A 20936-nucleotide genomic window follows, 5' to 3' on the forward strand; every position below is an offset into this window, starting at 1 on the left:
CGCTCCTACAAAAAATAAGACCAGTGTTGCTTTAGACACTACTGCCCCCGACCAGCACGCACGCACAAACTATATTCGCCTATTCATGATTAGAAAGCGCTTAAGTCAACATGAGTTTTTCTCTTAACTTTTATTCGATTCGTAAGTTATTAAATATAAAAAGAAGCAAAGCTTTTATTACAAATTCGGTTCGGTTGCAAAGTGTACAACATGCTGCACCAATTAAACGTATTTGCATTGTGGGTGCCGGTCCAGCTGGATTTTATGCAGCTCAGTATTTGCTAAAACAGCTGAGCGATTGTGCAGTAGACATTGTGGAGAAGCTTCCTGTGCCTTTTGGACTGGTGCGGTAAAAACAAGAAACTTTTGCATTAAGGGTGCACTTGGGACTTTTTAAGTTTTAAGGATGTGCGGGGGTGGCAGCTGTCGCGTTGTTCAGGTTTCCAAGGAACGGTCCGAAGATTGAGCGAAATATTCCATTAAAATAATCTGAAAATAAAAGAATATGTTTACAAAAGCTTGGAAAGAAGATACATGCGGCAATTACTGCCGACTTGGTCCAGACTCCAAATCTGCGGAGTTGCGGTAGCCACTGCCAAAAAAGTCAAGGCTAGCAAACTTGCAAACAGAGGATAACGCCTCCACATCTTTAGCAGCTCATCAGGCAAGTGTCGAAGTCACTGCTACGCCTCAGGTGTTTTATACATACATATACATATAATTAAGTGCAGTTGCATTTACAGTTGCATGCCAAACATCTTGACATGTTTATCAGTCAATACTAATGGATTGCCTCATTATGCAAATTCGGCAATTGCAGCTTTGGTGTTGCACCCGATCACCCAGAGGTCAAAAACGTCATCAACACATTTACAAAAACAGCTGAACATCCGCAATTACGTTTTTTCGGTAACCTCACTCTAGGCACAGATGTGAGCCTAGAGGAGCTCCGCGAGCGCTATCATGCCGTCCTACTCACTTACGGCGCCGATCAAGATCAGGAGTTAAAACTGCCCAATGAGCAAAAGGCACATGTGGTTTCAGCCCGTAAATTTGTTGCCTGGTACAATGGACTTCCAGGGGCCGAGGATCTACAGCCCGATTTGAGTGGCAGAGACGTGTGTATTGTGGGCCAAGGAAATGTGGCCGTTGATGTGGCACGAATGCTGCTAAATCCACTGGATTCTCTAAAGGTAAGATTCATTGTCCTTTAATTCCAAAACTGTATTAAATTCATTGTGCTCCACAGTCAACGGATACCACGGAATATGCTCTGGAGGCTTTATCACGAAGTAAAGTGGAGCGGGTTTACTTGGTTGGCAGACGAGGGCCGCTGCAGGCAGCATTTACAATAAAAGAACTGCGCGAAATGCTTAAATTGCCTAATGTGCAAACGCTTTGGCGTGCTGGAGATTTTAAGGGTAGAGAACAACTTGTATTAAAAATGTACCTTTCAAATGTTTGATTTCCTTTCTATAGGCATAGACGCCGATTTCGCCAAGCTCCAACGCCCACGTAAGCGGTTGACAGAGCTGATGTTGAAAAGTCTTGGCGAACAGAGTACTAAAAGCGCAACAGAAAGCAGAAAACAATTTCTTCCTGTGTTTCTACGCGCACCAAAGTCAATTTTCGATCGAAATATGGAGTTTTCCATCACAGAACTACAGAATAATGTGGCAGTGGCCACAAATGCCACAGAGCAATTACCAGCGGACCTCGTGCTGCGAAGTATTGGCTACAAGTCGAGCTGCGTAGATTCTAGTATTTGCTTTGATGTCCAACGTGGTCAGGTGTTCAATCAGCGAGGCCGCGTTCTTAAGGATGCCAAGTCACAGATTGTGGATTCTGGCCTTTATGTTGCCGGATGGCTGGGCTCTGGGCCCACAGGTGTCATATTGACAACTATGAATGGGGCTTTTACGGTAGCAAAAACGATTTGCGATGATATCTTGAGCCATTCAATTGACACGTCCGCCCCCAGGCCGGGTCTGGATATTAGCGGCAAACGCGTCGTTACGTGGGCAGGTTGGCAGCGTATCGATCAAGCCGAGACCCAAGCCGGCAAGGAGAGCAACAAGCCGCGTGAGAAAATCGTCAGTGTACCGGAAATGTTAAACATTGCGGGCGTGTAAGATTTATGTAGTTTCAATTCTGGGAGTGTTTTCTATACTTGCAATAAGTATGTAAATTTGTATAAATACTTATATGTATAAGAAGCATTGTTGATCATAGTTAATATTTAGTTGCATAAAAATCGGAATTCAATAAAAAAAAATGTATGTAAGCAATCGTGAAAGCTCTTACAATTTTTAAAATCACCCTGTCTGTAGGAACGCAAGGATTTTAGGAAGTATAAACGCTAGAATAACCAAACAACCAAAAAGGACAAAAGTTTGTGTTTTATTTCGATATTATACCTAACATACATATGTACATGTATGTACATACATACTAAAGGAATGCAATGCAAAATAAAACAAACTGGCACAGCGTACACACATAGTCTCTGAGATCCAGGATCCTAGGATTTCGAGCATAATATCAATATTTTGATAGCTGGCAGACGCCAACTTAATAGGTAAGGATGTGTAGGACCGACTCGCGCCCTAACTCTTCGAGTGCTGTCTACTGATGAACGTGTTGTTCTTTAAAAGAGTGAAAACAAATGATGGCGGCTTACTTGGACATAAGGCAGATGACGCAAACATCCTGGCCAAACACTACTGCCTTTATATGAAGCCACAGATATTTTGCAGCAGTATTTGAAGAGCTTCAAAATGTAGGCAAAGCGCTGGAACAGCGCAAGAAGAGCTGTCCTGTTGAATAAATCCGACAGCTACAAGTATCCAGCACGCTAAAACCCCTCGCCCAATAACTGGCTAAAAACGGACTGAAAACGGCAGGACCTACGAGTACACAAAGTTGGTGATGTCCTGACTGAGCAAGCTAATTCTAGCAAGGCGTCTGATGAAATGCTGTATAAAAGGACGATTTGATATGAGAAGGAGGTAACACCCTATCGACCTTGGGACTCATATAAATTATATATAATATGAAATGTAAATAAGACTAAACTCCTAGATTAAGTTGTACTTGTATTTTTCTATAAGTTTAATTTCAGCTATGGTAATTTTGATTTGGTATTTTTGAAAGAGTTTTAAACCAAAAAGGTTGAAATTTTTAAAATTTACCAAGCACTCGGAGACTTTATTTTTGTTTAGACATTACTTCTATTGACTACAAATTTGTTAAGAGTATATTTTTTAAAAATTTCAATTACATTTTAAAAAGAATAATTTATCTTCAAAATTATCTGTACATGTAAAATTCGCAAGTATGAATGATTCCATAACTCCAGAGCCACATTTCTTGCCAGGGTAAGTTGTGGATAAGTAATGGAGCGGGCACGAAATCTTACCCAACATACTTATGTAGCTATACAGGGCATTGCACTCAAAATCGGATGCGTGTGGGGAAAACATTTGGGAAACAGACTCACAAATTGTTGATCGATCCGTGTATCTATCATGCACCAGAGCTCATTGTTTCCCCCATACACGCAAAGCTCGGATCGAAAGACTATCCAACCCAGCCAGAGATAAAACTCCTGAACGACCGGGAGCACTTTGTAGATTCCGTTTACCGGCATCCAATAATTCCCGGATATGCCGGATTTGTTCCTAACTTAAACCGACAGATGGGTAAACGTTATATGGCGGCAGCCGCCGCTGGAGTTGCTCAGCACGAAAGGTTAATGGAGCTCTATCGCTGCGAGAATCGCACTTTGCGTCATCGAGACCTACTTGAGAGTGGTAAAGGTCTCTTCGAGCAAAAACTTCATGAACGACTTGTAAGAAAACACTACTTTTGCATTTTGAAAAAAAAATTAACTCCATCTTTTTGAAGCTCCCAAAAACGTATTATCGTGCACCGCTCGTTCCGGTGGCAGGTCGTTCAAAGGGCATAAAGGAAGAGAAATGCCCTCCAAAGGCAGATAAGCTGCGATACTGTAAGTTTACTACGCCACACTTCTTGGAGGACGATGATGAGGACAAGTACATCATGAACGGTTACGCCGCTCACATCCCCATGGCCGTGGCGCGCTTCGGAGAAAGCAACAAAGTGCTCACCAACCGTGCCCTTAGCAGCTTTTCCGATTACATGTATAAACGCAAGCGGGATAAGTGGTGCTGTGGCCAAGATTTAAGTCGGCAGGGTATAACTTGTCCACCAGTGGGACACTTTGTAATATATCATGATAATATCGGTATGATACCGGCCTATGCGGGTCATGTGCCCGGTGAACTGTATAAGTTTGGACGCACATACGGCAAAACTACGTACGATGCCAAGCGATGGCTGGAAATACACAGAAATCTCAAAGTACTCCCAGAAGTTGCAAATCTTGACTACGAGTATTAAAGCCAACAAAAGAAATACATACTTACATACTTTTATTTTAAAGTATGCAACTGTTATTGGAATAAGACGCACAATTTTGAATCTTTATAATATCGAAGGACGGTCACACTATTTTTTGTGCTCCCTTTTAAGTACTTGAAGCGGCGTTATACAGCACTTGTTCGTCGTGCTTCTGCTTCTACGTCGTTGCAGTTGGTCATTTGCTTAATTCTGTGTTCAATCGTGTACAACTTGTTATCAATGTAGTGCCCAATTAATATTCAGTGCCTAAAGTGCTTTGTGGAATTATAAAACCTTCGGTCTTGGCAGTGAAAAACTAAAAAATTTCCATGAACGCCTTACGAAAAAATCACTTCGGAATTGAACAATTCAAACATATATATAGTGTCGTACTCTTCGCACTGTAACGCTGATACAGAACCGCAGTGCGTGCAAGCGAGCTATATAACAGCACGCAGATAACATACATTTGTGTACCTACCTCTCTTCAAGTGGTGAGTTGAATGCCGATTATTGTACCCTGCACGCAATGCAGGAGTTCGGCATATAAGCGCAGTCGGCGCCGAGTGTTAGATGCATCGAAGATGTATCTGAAATTACAGCAATGGAATGAAAAATAATCAAGTTGATGTGCACCATACGATTTGATGAAGTGGGGAGTTCTTTATTTCCGAAAAACTTGGTGATAGTGGTTAACGACGCTTACAAAGGTGAATGTCGTGTCGTTGCGACCCGGCCGCAATCAGCCGACTTGTTTATTAAAAGCGAACAAACGAATAAAAATAAAAACAAAAAAATATATGTAATTGTAGCAAAATGAGATTTACTGTTGGTGTGTTGAGTATGTTGGGAGAGAAAAGAGAGCAAGAATAGGAATGAATAGAGAATTGTGAAAAACCGCCAAAATATTTTGCATCGATTTTCCGGCCGGAATAACAAACGCGTATTTACGTCTTAACGTTTCCAATTGCAGCGCAATCTTTACCGAAGAGAAATGAGTGAAGTGCAGGACGTTGAAAAGGAGTCAACTGGGACAGATTCGCAGAAAACTGGGAAGGAAAAAGTAGATGGCAGTAAGGATAAAGATAAATCGAAAAAGCTTGAGGATGCACAGGCTCCTACCCATAATAAAGAAGTAAAAGACCGTGCAACACTTAAAAAACTAGAGCCAGAACGCATGGAAATTGAAACGGAGGAGTCAGGCAATGTGCTGGCACAAGAAGAGCAGGGCTCAACAGTAGGTAAACAGACGCACAGTGCCGCCACTGTGGACATCAACACACTGACACCTTCGACACCGTCGCAGACGCCACCACAGCTGTTGGCAGTCGAAACGACGACAACCACGGGAACTCCCAGTGGTGTAGGATCAGGAGCACCCATACCGGAAAACATACTATCGCCACCCAAGTCGGAAACACAAACAGATGAAACAAACACAGCGACATCGACGTCGTGCTCTCCGGCTTCAGATGGGCAGAGGTCCCCGGTAACGCCTGTAACGAATAAGCCGCCTGCTCAGAAGGAGTCGGTGACCCAAAAGCAAGAGCAGGTACCCGCAGCCATAAACGGCACTATACCAAAGTCGGGTAAACCACTAGTGACAGCACTCAACCAGAAAATGGGCAAGGCATTTGCATCTACATCTCCGCGAGCATCGCGTACTCGCAAACCTAAAGCCTTGCCCATGTACGAAAGTGAGATCAGTGACAACAAAGTGGGAATAAAGCTGTGCATAAAGAAATCTGATACTATTAGCCCGGCAGAGCCAGCGGTTGCAGCGCCGCCGGCGGCGGTTATCGCGCCACCACACCGGCCACCGGCCACTTCAAAAGCAGCTAGGAAGCGAGTACGCAAACCCAAGAAACAGGATAGCGACGAGAGTGAGTATGAGCCACGAAAAAAGAAAGGCGGTGGAGGCGGTAACAACAATGGTGATCGTCAGAAGAAGGCCTCTATTAGTGGCACTCAGCAAGCGGAGATGTCGCGGGAACCGGTGGAGCAAACCGTCTGGGGCCAGAAATTACCTGAAGAAGTTCTATTTCGTGTATGTGCCTAAATACCTGAAATCCTGTGAATTTTAAATTTCATATAAGCTTTGTATTTGCAGATTTTCGAACTTGTTGTCGATAAGGAGGGCTGCTTGCCCACATTATTCCGATTAGGGCGTGTTTGTTCGCTCTGGAGACAGGTTTCTCTTAGGCCTACTTTGTGGCGCACAATGGATCTGACTACCTGGATTAAGGAAAAATATCGCACAGAGCTTAAACTGAAGTGGTTTGTGGATAATCGTTGCAGTGCCTGCACTGAATTGAATATTGGTAAGTATTCTTATTCGCTTAGCCTCTAGCGGGAATTTGGAATACAATAATAATTGTTGTTTATGCAGCCAATTGGAAAATAACTGACATCAATTGTTTCTTGGCAAAATTGTCCAATGGTTGCCCCAATCTAGTAGGCATTACGCTATCCGGCTGGAAAGGTTTCACTTCGGACCATCTAACTTTTTTAGTGGATAATATGCAAAAGCTAGAACGACTGGATCTGAGTTCAATCAACGTAAGTTTTCGCAAAGATTGTAATCAAAATAAACATATCATTTATAAAAAACAAGTGGAAAACCTAAACACCTAAACCGACAAACACGTACTGCGTACACATATAATGTATATGTACAATTTGGTGTCTCTATCTCTTATAGTGTGTGAGATCCAGGTTCATAAGGACGAACAGACATGCAGGGCTAGATCATGCTGCCTGTTCCATTTTTCACTTCCCGCAAACTTACTATAAGTGCAATACTATAGAACTATAATAGTACATAATTATACACCGGAATTCGGATGATTAGTCTATGAATATATATGTATACAAACTCTTTATTTCTTTTTCCGTAGGTGGAAATGAATGCTAGCAAGAGCGCTGTTGGTGTCAATTCCCTGTGCAATGCTCTTCAGACAATGGGAAGTCGGTTGACCCATCTTCACTTAGCGCATAATCGATTGGCAGGCATACCACAAATTGTTAGCATACTTTCAGTAAGTCAACGGTGCCAATATACACAAATACAAAAATTATGTACTAATGACCAACGCCCTTTTTAGACACACTGTCCAAATCTGGCGCTTTTGGATCTCTCAAACGTTACCACACAGGCCACATCCCATGGCGTGCTGCACATTGAGAAGCTGCAAAATGGCTGCCAAAAGCTTAAGGTGCTGCGTGTCACCAACTCACACATAACGCCCAGTACAGCAAGTCTGCAGGAAACCGTAAGTAAACGCATTAGCTGATCACGATATCGGGGTTAACATTATTGAATTTAAATTGTTGGCTGATTCTTACAGATAGACTCACCCGGCTTTCCTAATCTCGAAGAACTCTCTGTGGCAGCTCTGACCGATGAGTCGCGCATTATAGGCGACGACCACTTACAACGCATCCTAAAAAGCAGTTCTAAATTAAAGCTGCTAGATGTGCGCAACTGCACGCGTTTAACGCATGAGTCTCTTATTCGTTTGCCGGCCTGGGACATCAAGCATTTATTCTTGTCGGGTTGCTCGGTGACGCGCGATGTTGGGTAAATGAACGTTGATATGCAGGGAGTAGTACATATATATATATATCCAAATTTCGCTTTCGATTCATATAGATCTGGGCTGGAGCTTATTGCTTCTAAATGGGCACATAGCCTTATTGAGTTAGATCTGGCCTGGGCTAACGTGCAACAAACGATAGACAATGCTTTGCGCGCCTTGGCTGAAAAGGGTAGCGAATCCCCTCTAGCGTGAGTATAACTGTATATTAAAATTTGAATTTTCATAATTGGTAATCAATGTGGTTTTTGCAGTCATCTAAATCTATGTGGATCTTCCGTCTCGGAGGAGGCAGTCAAGGAAATACTCACCAATTGCGTGAATATGAGCTCGATAAATTTGGCATCGTGCCGTGGACTCCCACGCGGGGTTAAGCGTCTAATGCAGGGACCACAGGAGCTACATGAGTTACGTGAAGTGCTAAAGGTGCAATTAAAAGTGCAAAAAGACAGCAGTGGGAGCAATTAATATTATTCGCAACTAATTTTTAGAACTAAACATCTCACTCACAACCAAACAGCCACACATCAAACAGCTACAGCGAAAACAATGTAGACAGGTTTTATTGTTACAGAGCCGCCTTGGTGGCTAATGCTGCTGCTCTTTCAGGCGGCAGTTTAAATGAAATTTAAATTGTTGCATCCTTCTACAAAAAAAAAAACAGATCGTTTTTGTTGTTTGTAGTGTAGAACCTGCAATATTGCAAAATGTATTCACAATCGCTTACATCTTCCAATGATGCGTATTTTGTTTCTAGAACGTATATAAAAATATACAAACATATTTAAATACTTTTAGCAACTTAGTCAACCGTCGCACCAAAAGTGCGACTGCTTCCCTTAACCAAACCCACTAAGCAGCTAATTATTCATATTATCCAGGGCAGCTACGCACGGATTTACGCTCTGCGAACTCGCCCTTTGTGTAAATGCAATATTAATATAAATGACTTTTTTCGAATTTTAACGGAAAACCATTAAATTTTCGCCACATTGACTAAACATTCAAGGACATTTAAACTGATGATTACTTAATTTTTTTTTTCAAATCGCATAAATGGTAGCTAAGTCAAACCGTCGTTTGTAAAGTTTGTATGTATTTGTAAAATTAAGTTAAATTCGTATGGTTTTGTATGGATTTCCAAAATGAAATTATTTACAAAAAAAAAAAAAAAACGTAGTTGTCAATTCGAAGTCGCTAAGACAATTTGTAGAAATTTTAATCGGAATTATATTATTGTAAATATTGGCGCTTAGGAATTTTCCTATTTTGAAATCGATAACGTACGCAATGCAGTTTTCATTGCAGGGTTTTAAATATACATATAGATAATAAATAACTACAATAATAATGAAGGTAATATATAAAGATAATAATAATAAAAGATATTGAATAATACAAGAAAATATATACACATATGTATATAAAACAATTCAATTGTTAAGCATTATTAGCGGTTAAGCGATGGTAATTAAAGGTACATTTAATTTAAAATAAACGAAAAAACTTGATTATCTTAAAACTGGTTCATTTCCGTTATTCAATCTAAAAGTATAATCGTTAACTTCCTCATTGCTCTGTCGTGGTAGGGCCTTTTCCATTGGTGAACATCCTAAGGTTAAAGCCTAAGATCCAATCTTCCTGGTATTTTCCTTTTAACCATAACTGGTTATATACGAACGTTTTAATTCTTATGCCTTTAATGTGCATTTGAATGCTCCTGCAGTGGGTATTTGTTTAATTAATTGAACGGCACAAATTTATTCAAATATGTATGTATTTAAAAGATAATTGGATTACATTATAATTTAAGCAGACTACGAGGGCATGCAAAATGATTAAGGCACCCGAATAACTTTACGGGCTAATGCAAAATGACATTTTGTTTTAGTTCTTCTTCAGCTTGTTGTCCACCTCCTGAATGTAATCTGTGCTCACTTTCACAATAATCGCACCACTCGCCAATCCCGCCACAGTGGCAAGCAGCGAATTGTTCTCCGGCAGCGCCGACTTGATCAGGGCCCAGGCGAGAACAGATCCCATGCTAAAGAGCGTAGAACCAAGGAGTGCATACAGGCCACGTTTGTTGCTCTGAACGTCACTTAAATGTGGTCTTCCATAGATGTAGAACCATGTTCCGACCACTGTGCTGATCAGAAATACATTTGTAAGGTCTTGTTTTCTCGGGAGCAGCTTGGGCACAATGTTTGGATTCATAACGTTTACTGAGAGCGCACCATAGCTGACCAGCCCATGCAAAGGTAAGTAGTAATTAAACACATTATCCTTGGTGAATGGTTTTAGGCCAATCTTATCGCAAATTGTGCAAGCGTCGTTCTTCGAGGTGTTAGCCATTATAAATACAATTTTAACCTTAATGCAAATGAAATAAAAGGCGACGGCGCTGCTTCTTCTTTGTTATGTAAAATAAAGTGTTGCCAAATAGTGTGGGTGTGAAAAATTCTGCCGGCTGCCCTTACATTCTATCTTGTGATTTTCATAAATATCTTTACGTTAGACAGGTAAAACATATATTTCAAAAATATATATTCTTGAAGGTATTTACTGTTATAAAACTAAGTTAATATATTGTAGATATAAACAGTTATAATCAGTGCTGCCAACTTTTTAAAGAAAAAAAAGCTGTTTTTGTCGGGAAGGCGAGTGAAATAAAGCATAAAACTTTTGCAAAATAGCGTAATAAAAAGCTAAATTTATTTTTACAAGAAATGCTTAAAAAAATCCTTGGAAAAAAATCATCTTGGTGAACAGTTTAAATGATATTTACGCATTTCGTCAAAATTCAAAAGCGGTCAATCTGCTCTATTGCTGTATGCTGAGCAAGAAAAAGGCACTGAGCTGCTTCTTTCTTCGGTAGCTTTACAAAACTAATTTTGTTTGTCCCATAGAGAGTCTGTGTTTCTTTGTAAGTGAGCCAAACATCACGACATTTTTCATTGCATTCTTTCGGCATTCCCACCTCTACAAATTAAGCGGATTTTTGAGATAAAGATGGTTTAAACTGGTTAAGTAATGTGTAGTATAACCACAGCAGTCTCTTTGTCAATACGTAGGGTCTACTTTCACAAGCGAGCGCCACTACTGTCATAAAAGAGTGGCATTATATACATAATTAGTAATTGTAAGTCACTTTTTGCATAAAAATAACTCAATAAACTACCATCATTAACCACACATATGTGATATATGATAAATGTTGGCAAAATTACATAAAGCGGAAAAAAAAACTAAATGTATTTTTAAAAAACCAGAGTTCCCGCTTCCCGCAATTTCGAATATTTTCCCGCAATCTCATTTCAAAAACAACCAGATTTGACGGGAAAAAGCCAAATTGGCAACACTGGTTATAATAGCAACAGGGTGGTGAAATCAAAAAGAATTTGCAACAGCAACGGTAGTGTTGTGGAACGGCTACATCACGGCTATTCTGATTGAAACAGGCCATCCACACGCGAATTTGTTGCCTGAATTTGTTCGGCAGCACAGATACATTTGGCGAACATTGCTCGCGAACATTATTTGCTACCAAATTTTGGCTAGTGCGCACGTTAAAGTGGATGCGGACGAAAACACGGTTTTCACCTTGATGGCAATTCAAATATGCGTATAGCAACAATATGATTAAATTTTCCCATGCGCAAATGTTTATTTTTGTAATTTTCAGTGTTATTTTTTCACAAGAAAGGCTCAGTTTAGAAGTATTCAATGAATTGGAGCAATAATTCGTTGCTCATTTGGCACGTGTTTACTCAAAAAATATTCTTTCAAATGATGTTCGTGGCAACAATGCCATCATTTCATGCAAAACATTCCTATTGGAACATTCAAATTTAACCCAAACAACTCCACAACGTTTCGATTCGAAAAGTTTCGGGTGTAACAAAGGTGTTTCCGTTATTTTCGAGGATAAGGCTTTAAATAAATGAATTAATTGGCGTGTCTGGCATGATATTGTGGATCGTTGATTTGAACTTGAGTTTTAATCACGTTGGAACGGTATTTTCGACCCTATAAGCCATGATATGCCGTGGCGTTGCCCATTAAGCCTATGTGAAGTGTAATAATATGCAGTGTTGCCAACTTTTTAGATGGAAAAAAGCTGTTTTTGTCGGGAAGGAGAGTGAAATAAAGCTAAAAATTATTGCAAAAAAGCGTAATAAAAAGCTAAATTTATTTTTACAAGAAATGCTTTAAAAAAACCTTGGAAAATACATTTTTTCATCATCTTGGTGAACATTTCAAAAGCGGTCAATCTGCGCTATTGCTGTATGTTGAGCAAGAAAAAGGTACAGAGCTGCTTCTTTCTTCAGTAGCTTTACAAAACTAATTTTGTTTGACCCATAGAGAGTCTGTGTTTCTTTGTAAGTGAGCCAAACATCACGGCATTTTTTATTGCATTCTTTCGGCATTCCCACCTTTACAAATTAAGCGCATTTTTGAGATAAAAATGGTTTAAATTAGTGATGTCATGTGTAGTATAACCACAGCAGTCTCTTTGTCAATACGTAGGGCCTACTTTCACAAGCGAGTGCCACTACTGTCATGAACGAGCGGCATTATATACATAATTAGTAAATGTAAGTCACTTTTTGCATAAAAATAACTCAATAATCTGCCCTCATTAACCACACATACGAAAATATTGATAAAAAATAATGATAAATCTGCTTCGTTTCCATTTTTTTACATAAATGTTGGCAAAATTACAAAAAGCGGAAAAAAAAACTAAATGTATTTTTAAAAATCCAGAATTCCCGCTTCCCGCAATTTGGAATATTTTCCCGCAATCTCATTTCGAAAACAACCAGATTTGACGGGAAAAAAGCCAAATTGGCAACACTGATAATATGTAATAGTAAAGACTTCGGTAAGCACTGAAAACCGGCATTAAAACCGAGTGGCAACACTTACCGGCCCGAAAGAGTGAGAGCAGGAGAGTAGAAAGCAGAAAAATTCTTACGAAAAATTTGTGGCTGGATATAAACCTTTGAAGTTGTTAATGTACACAGTTCTAAATAATTTTAAATTGAATAAAGTTTAAATTAATGTACGTGTTTAATGTGCATCAATAAACATCAACCGCGTGAAGACACCACGAAGCGTAAAAAGCGCCTTTGCGATTACGGAGACCAGCACTGGCCAAGGAAGACATGTTGACGCACAAAACTTGTCAGGGACGTAAAAAAATGCAGGTAAGACAATCTCACCAAAGGAGTTTCAATAAAAAAGATGATTCAAAATACAAAACCGCTAAGTGCGCCGAAGGGCGGAGCGCCTGCTCGAATTCTCCGAGAAGTGGGTGGTGGAAACGTACATATGTATATATGAGCATATACCGGTGCTTTAATTAAATTACACGACGCAAATAAACGATTTTGCAGGTTTCCTTTGTGATACGGGACGCGGAGGAGAAACAGCATCGAAATGGTGTCAACGCGCTGCAGTTAGACGCAAACAATGGGAAGTTGTACTCGGCAGGGCGTGATGCTATTATACGTGTGTGGAATACGCGCTCGGAGTCCATGTATATACAATCAATGGAGCATCACAACGACTGGGTTAACGACATAGTGCTCTGCTGCAATGGTAGAAACCGTGAGTATCCCAAATTATTAGCTTTTTGTTGAATAAAGCAATCAATCTGCTTATTATCAGTCATTAGTGCCAGCTGTGATACCACCGTAAAAGTTTGGAACGCACATAAGGGCTTCTGTATGTCTACACTACGCACACATCGCGATTATGTGCAGGCGCTAGCTTATGCGAGGGATCGGGAACAAGTTGCCAGCGCTGGTCTGGATAAAGCAATATTTTTGTGGGATGTAAACACACTTACAGCATTAACTGCCAGCAACAACACCGTGACAACCTCTAGTCTTACCGGCTCGAAGGATTCGATATACAGTCTGGCCATGAATCCCTCTGGAACGGTAATTGTAAGCGGCTCTACGGAGAATATATTGCGCATATGGGATCCACGTACTTGTATGCGTAGCATGAAGTTACGCGGACATACGGAGAACGTGCGCTGTCTGGTGGTCTCTCCTGACGGAAGCCAGGTAGTCTCCGGCAGTTCAGATGGTACCATCAAAGTATGGAATCTGGGTCAGCAACGATGCATACAGACTATACATGTACATAAAGAGGGTGTGTGGTCACTACTAATGAGCGAGAACTTCCAGTACATCATTTCGGGAAGTAGGGATCGGAACATCATAGTGACTGAAATGCGAAATCCGAGCAACAAGATGCTGGTGTGTGAGGAGAAAGCGCCGGTATTAAGTTTGGACTACAACATTGACAAAACCGGTGTGTGGGCTACGACATGGAACTCTGATATACGTTGCTGGAAGTTGCCCATGTATGATAGATGTACGCTAAGCTCAGGCGGTATGGATGCACAGTGGACCTTAGGCGGCACGGAGCTGGCGTGCATCAAAGGTGGTGCTGCAATTAAAGAGTGCACAGTGCTGAATGATAAGCGATACATCATAACGAAGGATTCCCAGGACCAAGTTGTGGTCTATGATGTGCTGCGTGTGGTAAAAAAAGAAGAGCTTGGCCAGGTTGATTACGAAGAGGAAGTCAAGAAACGTAACAAACAAGTCTACATTCCAAATTGGTTTACAGTTGATTTAAAAACTGGCGTGAGTATCGAATACATATGATTTCCAAAAATATAAATTTAAAAAATGTTCTCACAGATGCCAACGATAGTTCTGGGCCAGGAGGAAGTCGATTGTTTCTCGGCATGGGTGTCCATAGAGGCAGGCCTCCCAGAGTGTGTTGATCCTACGACAGAAATAAAGATCAACTATGGTAAGCTATTGCTTGAGGCACTGCTGGAATACTGGACGCCACCACACAGCATCCCGCCAAATGAAATGGAGCCGGATCTACGCGGCAACGGATATTTCCAAGTGCCCAAGCACACACCGGTTATATTTAGGTAAATCAATCTAGTTCTATGCATATCATGACCTATGTAAAAGGTTTGTCAATCTTAAAGCGAAGTGGGCGGCCGCACCGTTTGTCGGTTGCTCGTACGCGATGCTGCAGGTGATAGTGAGAGTACCTTGCTGCATGAGACAGCACCACAATGGGTCACAGACGTGGTCATCGAGAAGAATATACCAAAATTCCTAAAAATCCCATTCTTCCTACAACCCCATCCACAGATGGCAAAGCCGGAACGACCTAAAAAGGTATGTGTATAGAATAATGCCCAGAAAATGGCAATTTATATCGATTCCTTTATTGCATTTCTAGGACCGTTTGGTGGCTAATGAGTTTATACAATGCCGAAAGGTGTGCGAGCATGTGCTAGAGAAGGTGCTGAATGCGGAGACAACTCCCAGTGGGGGAAATGCAAACAATTCACTGCAAAACAGTCAAAGCGATGCAAACTCCGAGGGATCGCAGCTACCGGCCGAAGAGCGCATTGAACTTTGGTGCAATGATGTGGTAATGAATATCAACAATTTATTGCAATCAAGATTTTATGTGTTTGGTATGTCCATAGGTTGTTGATCCCAACATGGATTTGCGTACGGTGCGTCACTTTATATGGAAGCAATCGACTGATCTAACGTTTCAATACAAAACGAAGCAAAATTTTAATTATGATGGTAAATAGCAAAATCCTTGCTCAATAACATACTGGCCACAACATACATACGCAACCATTCACATAATGCTGTTGTTTTCACCAAGCCTGTGCAGTTGCCGTCTTTTCAATATTAGTGTTGTACTTATAGGTTCAATCGGTGATAGTTTGGAGCGTGTGACCCGCAAGTATTGAGCATGAGCTGCTCCCAGAGTACTATGACCTATTTTATGGCGTCGCTTTCCACAAATGTGCATGTGATTCCTCGTTTTTGAAAAAAAAACCCCGTCAAAGTTGCGAGAAAGTATTTGTATGTAGTATATGTTTTGTCCTGTGGACTAACCCTTGATATTTATTTTTATTCAAACATTTGTCCCGAAAATGGTCACACTTTTAAAAACAATTTGTTGTTGTTGAGGAATAAAGTTAGTTCAGACTTAGATGAAGCTAGTTTGCAACATAAAACGATGCATAAATATCAACATACACACACACACATACCATTTATAAACAATTTTTTAAAAAGCATGTTGCGATTGGCCCGTACAATACATATATGCCTAAGTAAAATTAGACGCGCCAGCGTTATTCACAGTTGTTTACTTAGATTCACATAAACATATATGTAGTGTATATGTACCTACATCTATATATTATATATAAATATTTATACATATATATATATATATATATATATATATATATACGTATAACTATAAGTATAATGTTACATCGTAAAATTACAGATTAAAAAAAAACAATGCAATTGTAGAAATAATAAATGCTCTACGGAAGCCAATTTGTACATACATACATAAATAGGTAACAGATAAATATAAAACGATCAAAAATTCATTAAATTATTTGGAAATCAAGCTTGGCTTTACTTTCCACAACGGCTACAACATCTATTGATACTTAATTACTACCGATATAAGTTTCATCAGGCGGTTCGGAGCAATCCCGTAACGATCCACAGGTGGTGGCTGTACCTCTCTCGCTTGCATTTCACGGTTTCGACGATCTCCTCACCTCCGCACCATAAACCGCGGCCGTCTGGTGTTCGCCTGGGTGCGATACGTTTCGATGGAGCCCAAGAGGGCGAGCAGTTGCTGCTTCAGCGTCATTGGTATGAAGTAACTCTCAATGGCTTCTCTTGGTGAGTCGCCGCTACGAACAAGCATCTTAACAATCAGCCACAAGCAGTTCTCTTTCAGTGTTCGCAAAGGAAAGTGAATGAGAACTTGGCTTCGTACATCGCACATTTGATCCGGTCGCTGAGGATGCGGAACCCGTATACGCACTGGTGAAAACAAACGCTTGGATCGCACATGCATACTCTCTCCAGTATAGTAGTCGCGGAAAAACCAGCTGTGCGTATTATAGGTGTTAACACGCACTTCCTCATTCGGTTTAAGCGTCAAGTAAATATTGTCGTTTTCACGCTCACATATCCAGTATAGATCCAGTGTTCGATTGGTTGTATTTATAAAAAGCACAAAGACCTCGACTAGTTCTGGCGGCAGTAAAGGGCGCTGCGGTGGTTGCCCATCACGCCAATTGCGGTTGTTGCGTGCAATCTGCAGCGACATCTCAAGCAGCGCGCTTAGCCTATCAGCAATTGCCAGGAAATCAATTGTTGCAAATTGTTTGTTCAAACGCCAAGTAAAAATATGTATTCATTGGCAACTAGAGATGAAAGACATACGATAGTGCCATCGATAATGCTGATAAGGGTACTCCACAAGAGAGTTGGCAGTTTTTTTCCATATGAAAAGTTGGCAGCTCACAAATTGGAACTGATTTAGCCCAGCTGTTTTATCAACAGTAAACAACATGGCATTCTGCATTGCAATTATTGGGAAGGACGTGAGTTTATTATTTATACACCTTCTATCAAATAACACTCTTGTTTTGTCAGAATGCGCCACTGTACTTGGTTACATCGGATGTGGAAAAGGAGTTGGACCTTCAGTACCGAGTTCACGCCGCACTAGATGTCGTGGAAGAGAAGTGTCAGCTCCTGGGCAAAGGCGCTCCGGAGACGAAGGAACTATACCTTGGACTGTTATATTCAACAGAAACACATAAAATGTACACATACGAGATATTTAAAAAGTTAAATTTTATTTTAGAATTATTATAATTGCAGCTATGGCTTCGTTACAAATTCCAAAATTAAATTTATAATAGTAATCGACTCTAGTAACGTTGCGCTACGTGAGAATGAAGTTCGTGCGGTAGGTTTGGCAAATAATTATGTACGTACATACCGTGAATGTAAATCTCCTATTATACAGATGTTCCGAAATCTGCACATATTATGGAATGATGCCGTTTGCAATCCATTTTATATTCCAGGAGAGCAACTGAATTCAAAGTAAGCATTATTCATACTTATAAGTACATACATATGTATATTGACTTCGTAATTTAACTTGAACTCTTACTCTACAGAAAATTTGACCGAGCGGTACAAAAATTAATGAGTGGCAATGTTTAGCCAGATAGTAAATGTCTCTATGCACGTTTTTACTTTGTGTATTAAACTACAGACGATAAATATACTTTGCCCCGTGGGCGGAATAATCATTTTAGTAAATAAATAAATGCATATTATATATACAAATATAATGTTTAAGATCAATATAATAAATAAAAAATTTATAAAAATTTACAGTGCTTGAATAAACAAGGTTATTTGTTCTGATTTGTACACTTTGGGTATTCAAAGTAGCAGTGGTCTGAGGTCAAGTATAGAGGCATGGATTTTGAAAAACTGGCTTCTCTGCTGCATTTCTGCTTGACCCTAAGCATACATATGTTGTGTGGTTAGTGCCCTAAGTATGAAGCGTTTACAACTTGAAACCTGCTTGGTGGCCATATAATAAATGATTATATTATTATAAAAATACATATGTATATGCAAATTGATTTGTCTATAAAAAAAGGTTGGATTAAATATCAATTAATTATTAGTTTATTATTAAAATTCATATGTGGGTATACAATTTGACAGATTTTAGCTGTCTGGACAACCATGAGCTTCCGCTTTAAGCATTGTTATATACGTGCTACAAACAACAAAATACAAATTTCGTGAGCTTTTCGTAAGATTAATTAAAATGAAAATTCATTGAATTCTTTGACGCGGTACCATATATAAGAATTGGAACGTGCTCTTCGGCTATCAGTCGATTTTGTAAGTCTACAAGCGCACAAAATGAAGTCCACAGTGAGTAGTTCAAGATGCCAGTACGCGTCCTTTCAGGATATCCCAGGACTAAAACATTTCCTTTTGTACACAGCTTGTTTTTGCCTGCTGCCTTTTGGCTTTCGCTCACGCCAACGAGAACGCCAATGTACTACGCCATGAGGCTGAGGTCAATGTGAATGACTTCAAGTATGCGTTGGAGCTGGACAACTCCGTGAACATTCAGCAACAGGGTCAACTAAAACCCAGTGAACGCGAGCCCAACGAGCAGTGGGTAGTGGAGGGTCAACATTCGTGGACTTCACCGGAGGGCGAGCCTGTTGCCATCCAATACCTCGCAAACGAAAACGGTTACCAAGTTCTGTCCGCTAACCCACCACTGCCAACCCCACCACCAATTCCTGAGGCCATTCAGCGAGCCTTGGACTACATTGCCGCTCATCCTCCACCAACGGCTACCGCTAGCTTCTAAAACCTAATTTCTTTATCAATAAAATAAAATATTAGAATAAACTACTGTATGTTTACTGAACTTTGACTTTCGATGCACAGCATTAATTTGCAAATTATTGACTTGAACGTATAGAATAAGTTTGTCTAATTAAAGCCCATTCAATTCAGATCCAGTTATAACCAAAATATCGACTGCATTTTCGTTGTCATTAGTGAAATTTATGCCCCATTTGTAGCGAGTGGTTTTACCAGTTGTGAAATGCCAGCACATGACTATAAAAACGCAGTCGAAATTTAACTTTCATTAGTTCTGCTTAGCATTCAGCCAACTTAGCTACATTAAACCACCATGAAATTCGTGGTAAGTGATATGAGGATGCACCCTCAGAATTCAAATAGTGCAGACGACTTATGGACTTACATATACACATATGTGTGTATATTCCTATAGATTGTGCTCGCATGCCTTTTGGCCCTGGCCTATGCCAACGAAGAAGCCGCTGTCATCCGCAGCGATTCTGTTGTGAATCCGGATAGTTTCAAATACGATTTGGAGCTGGACAACCATATCAAGGCTAGCCAGGAAGGCGCTCTCAAGGATAAGGATGAATGGGTTGTCCACGGCTCTTACGAATATATTTCAAAGGAAGGCAAGCCCATTAAGGTTACCTATGTTGCTGACGAGAAAGGCTACCAACCCGTCGTTATCCAGTAAGACGATTCCTTTTGCGAAATCCTTTTAGTTGATTGATGCTTAAATAAACTGCATGGTTGATGAAAATCGAATCTGTTCTCAATGAACACACACTTTAACCTTTCTTTAAGATTTGTTTGCTTAGTTTTAACTTTTCTTTCGTGGCTGGTTTGAATCTGACAGACGGACAGACGGACAGACGGACAGACGGACAGACGGACAGACGGACAGACGGACATGTCTAGATCGATTTCTCTCGTCATGCTGATTCAGAATATATATACTTTATGGGGTCGGAGATGCTTCCTTCCGCATGTTACATACTTTGCACAAACCTAATATACCCTTTTTACCCTACGGGTACAGGGTATAAAAATGATAATATTTGGAAATTAAATTGTGAAATTTGAGAAAAGTTAAATAAAAATGTTGAGGGCGCCCTCCTCTGCGATTCTCATACCAAGTATCAAAGCGCTAACTAATCGAGAATTAATTTGTGAAATTTCTAAAAAATGAAAAAATAAATTTGTGGATTTAAATTGTGAAATTTCTGATTAATCAAAGTATATTTTGTGGCCAACCTCTTCTGCGATTCTCACACCAAGTACATAAAGGTCGGCAATTCGAGAATTAAACTGTGAAATTTGGTAAAAATTAAATTATAAAAAATAAATAGTAGAATACCATGTGACCATAGACGTACTAGTATTTGCATACATATGTATATTGTATGTATGTAAATTTCTAAAAAATAAAAATTATGATATTTTGAAATTAAATTGTGAAATTTCTGATAAATTAAATTAAAATATTGAGCGCGCCAATCGTAGATTGTCATACCAAGTACCTAAGCGTGGGCAAATTAAAGTGTGAAATTTCTGAAAAATAAAAAGAATAATATTTTGAAATTAAATTGTGAAATTTCTAAAA

The 20936-nt window shown here is 39.9% G+C and overlaps 9 protein-coding genes across 10 annotated transcripts; 7 read left to right on the forward strand and 2 right to left on the reverse strand.

The window, feature by feature from the left end:
* The first annotated feature begins 83 nt into the window (after positions 1 to 83).
* On the forward strand, positions 84 to 2288 carry LOC115627011 (NADPH:adrenodoxin oxidoreductase, mitochondrial). The gene is made up of 4 exons (XM_030522535.1): positions 84 to 349; positions 821 to 1193; positions 1250 to 1421; positions 1480 to 2288. The coding sequence occupies exons 1-4, from the start codon at positions 111 to 113 to the stop codon at positions 2130 to 2132; spliced, it is 1437 nt and encodes a 478-aa protein (XP_030378395.1). The 5' UTR covers positions 84 to 110; the 3' UTR covers positions 2133 to 2288.
* Positions 2289 to 3212: 924 nt separating this feature from the next.
* LOC115633357 (UPF0605 protein GA14893) lies at positions 3213 to 5233 on the forward strand. Its single transcript, XM_030530801.1, has 3 exons — positions 3213 to 3377; positions 3436 to 3850; positions 3907 to 5233. Exons 1-3 carry the CDS (start codon positions 3337 to 3339, stop codon positions 4420 to 4422), a joined length of 972 nt encoding a protein of 323 aa, XP_030386661.1. The 5' UTR covers positions 3213 to 3336; the 3' UTR covers positions 4423 to 5233.
* Positions 4778 to 9189, forward strand: LOC115633350 (F-box/LRR-repeat protein 6). Its single transcript, XM_030530788.1, has 9 exons — positions 4778 to 4916; positions 5396 to 6469; positions 6533 to 6743; positions 6812 to 6981; positions 7320 to 7460; positions 7527 to 7694; positions 7770 to 8002; positions 8075 to 8209; positions 8273 to 9189. The coding sequence occupies exons 2-9, from the start codon at positions 5417 to 5419 to the stop codon at positions 8484 to 8486; spliced, it is 2325 nt and encodes a 774-aa protein (XP_030386648.1). The 5' UTR covers positions 4778 to 4916; positions 5396 to 5416; the 3' UTR covers positions 8487 to 9189.
* Positions 9190 to 9777: 588 nt separating this feature from the next.
* On the reverse strand, positions 9778 to 10493 carry LOC115633775. Its single transcript, XM_030531249.1, has one exon. It carries the CDS (start codon positions 10371 to 10373, stop codon positions 9906 to 9908), a length of 468 nt encoding a protein of 155 aa, XP_030387109.1. The 5' UTR covers positions 10374 to 10493; the 3' UTR covers positions 9778 to 9905.
* Positions 10494 to 12990: 2497 nt separating this feature from the next.
* On the forward strand, positions 12991 to 16441 carry LOC115630475 (WD repeat-containing protein 48 homolog). Of its 2 annotated transcripts, none has more exons than XM_030527062.1 (8): positions 12991 to 13231; positions 13421 to 13634; positions 13695 to 14686; positions 14744 to 14988; positions 15049 to 15244; positions 15309 to 15503; positions 15562 to 15667; positions 16392 to 16441. In XM_030527062.1, exons 1-8 carry the CDS (start codon positions 13190 to 13192, stop codon positions 16394 to 16396), a joined length of 1995 nt encoding a protein of 664 aa, XP_030382922.1. In that variant the 5' UTR covers positions 12991 to 13189; the 3' UTR covers positions 16397 to 16441. The 2 variants fall into 2 exon arrangements, with proteins under 2 accessions (XP_030382922.1, XP_030382913.1); XM_030527053.1 differs by lacking the exon at positions 16392 to 16441 and adding an exon at positions 15797 to 16301.
* A 55-nt stretch (positions 16442 to 16496) lies between these two features.
* LOC115630487 (protein Vhl) lies at positions 16497 to 17312 on the reverse strand. Its single transcript, XM_030527075.1, has one exon. The coding sequence runs from the start codon at positions 17235 to 17237 to the stop codon at positions 16674 to 16676; it is 564 nt and encodes a 187-aa protein (XP_030382935.1). The 5' UTR covers positions 17238 to 17312; the 3' UTR covers positions 16497 to 16673.
* Positions 17313 to 17353: 41 nt separating this feature from the next.
* Positions 17354 to 18340, forward strand: LOC115630495 (trafficking protein particle complex subunit 2-like protein). The gene is made up of 5 exons (XM_030527087.1): positions 17354 to 17514; positions 17567 to 17739; positions 17798 to 17885; positions 17946 to 18025; positions 18103 to 18340. The coding sequence occupies exons 1-5, from the start codon at positions 17482 to 17484 to the stop codon at positions 18146 to 18148; spliced, it is 420 nt and encodes a 139-aa protein (XP_030382947.1). The 5' UTR covers positions 17354 to 17481; the 3' UTR covers positions 18149 to 18340.
* Positions 18341 to 18868: 528 nt separating this feature from the next.
* LOC115633744 (cuticular protein 47Eg) lies at positions 18869 to 19331 on the forward strand. The gene is made up of 2 exons (XM_030531220.1): positions 18869 to 18880; positions 18954 to 19331. The coding sequence occupies exons 1-2, from the start codon at positions 18869 to 18871 to the stop codon at positions 19329 to 19331; spliced, it is 390 nt and encodes a 129-aa protein (XP_030387080.1).
* A 330-nt stretch (positions 19332 to 19661) lies between these two features.
* Positions 19662 to 20027, forward strand: LOC115634479 (larval cuticle protein 9). Its single transcript, XM_030532210.1, has 2 exons — positions 19662 to 19673; positions 19764 to 20027. Exons 1-2 carry the CDS (start codon positions 19662 to 19664, stop codon positions 20025 to 20027), a joined length of 276 nt encoding a protein of 91 aa, XP_030388070.1.
* Positions 20028 to 20936: the final 909 nt, after the last annotated feature.

This window comes from Scaptodrosophila lebanonensis, unplaced genomic scaffold, assembly GCF_003285725.1.
Source record: "Scaptodrosophila lebanonensis strain 11010-0011.00,11010-0021.00 unplaced genomic scaffold, SlebRS2 tig00000001-arrow-pilon, whole genome shotgun sequence".
NCBI lineage: Eukaryota > Metazoa > Arthropoda > Insecta > Diptera > Drosophilidae > Scaptodrosophila > Scaptodrosophila lebanonensis.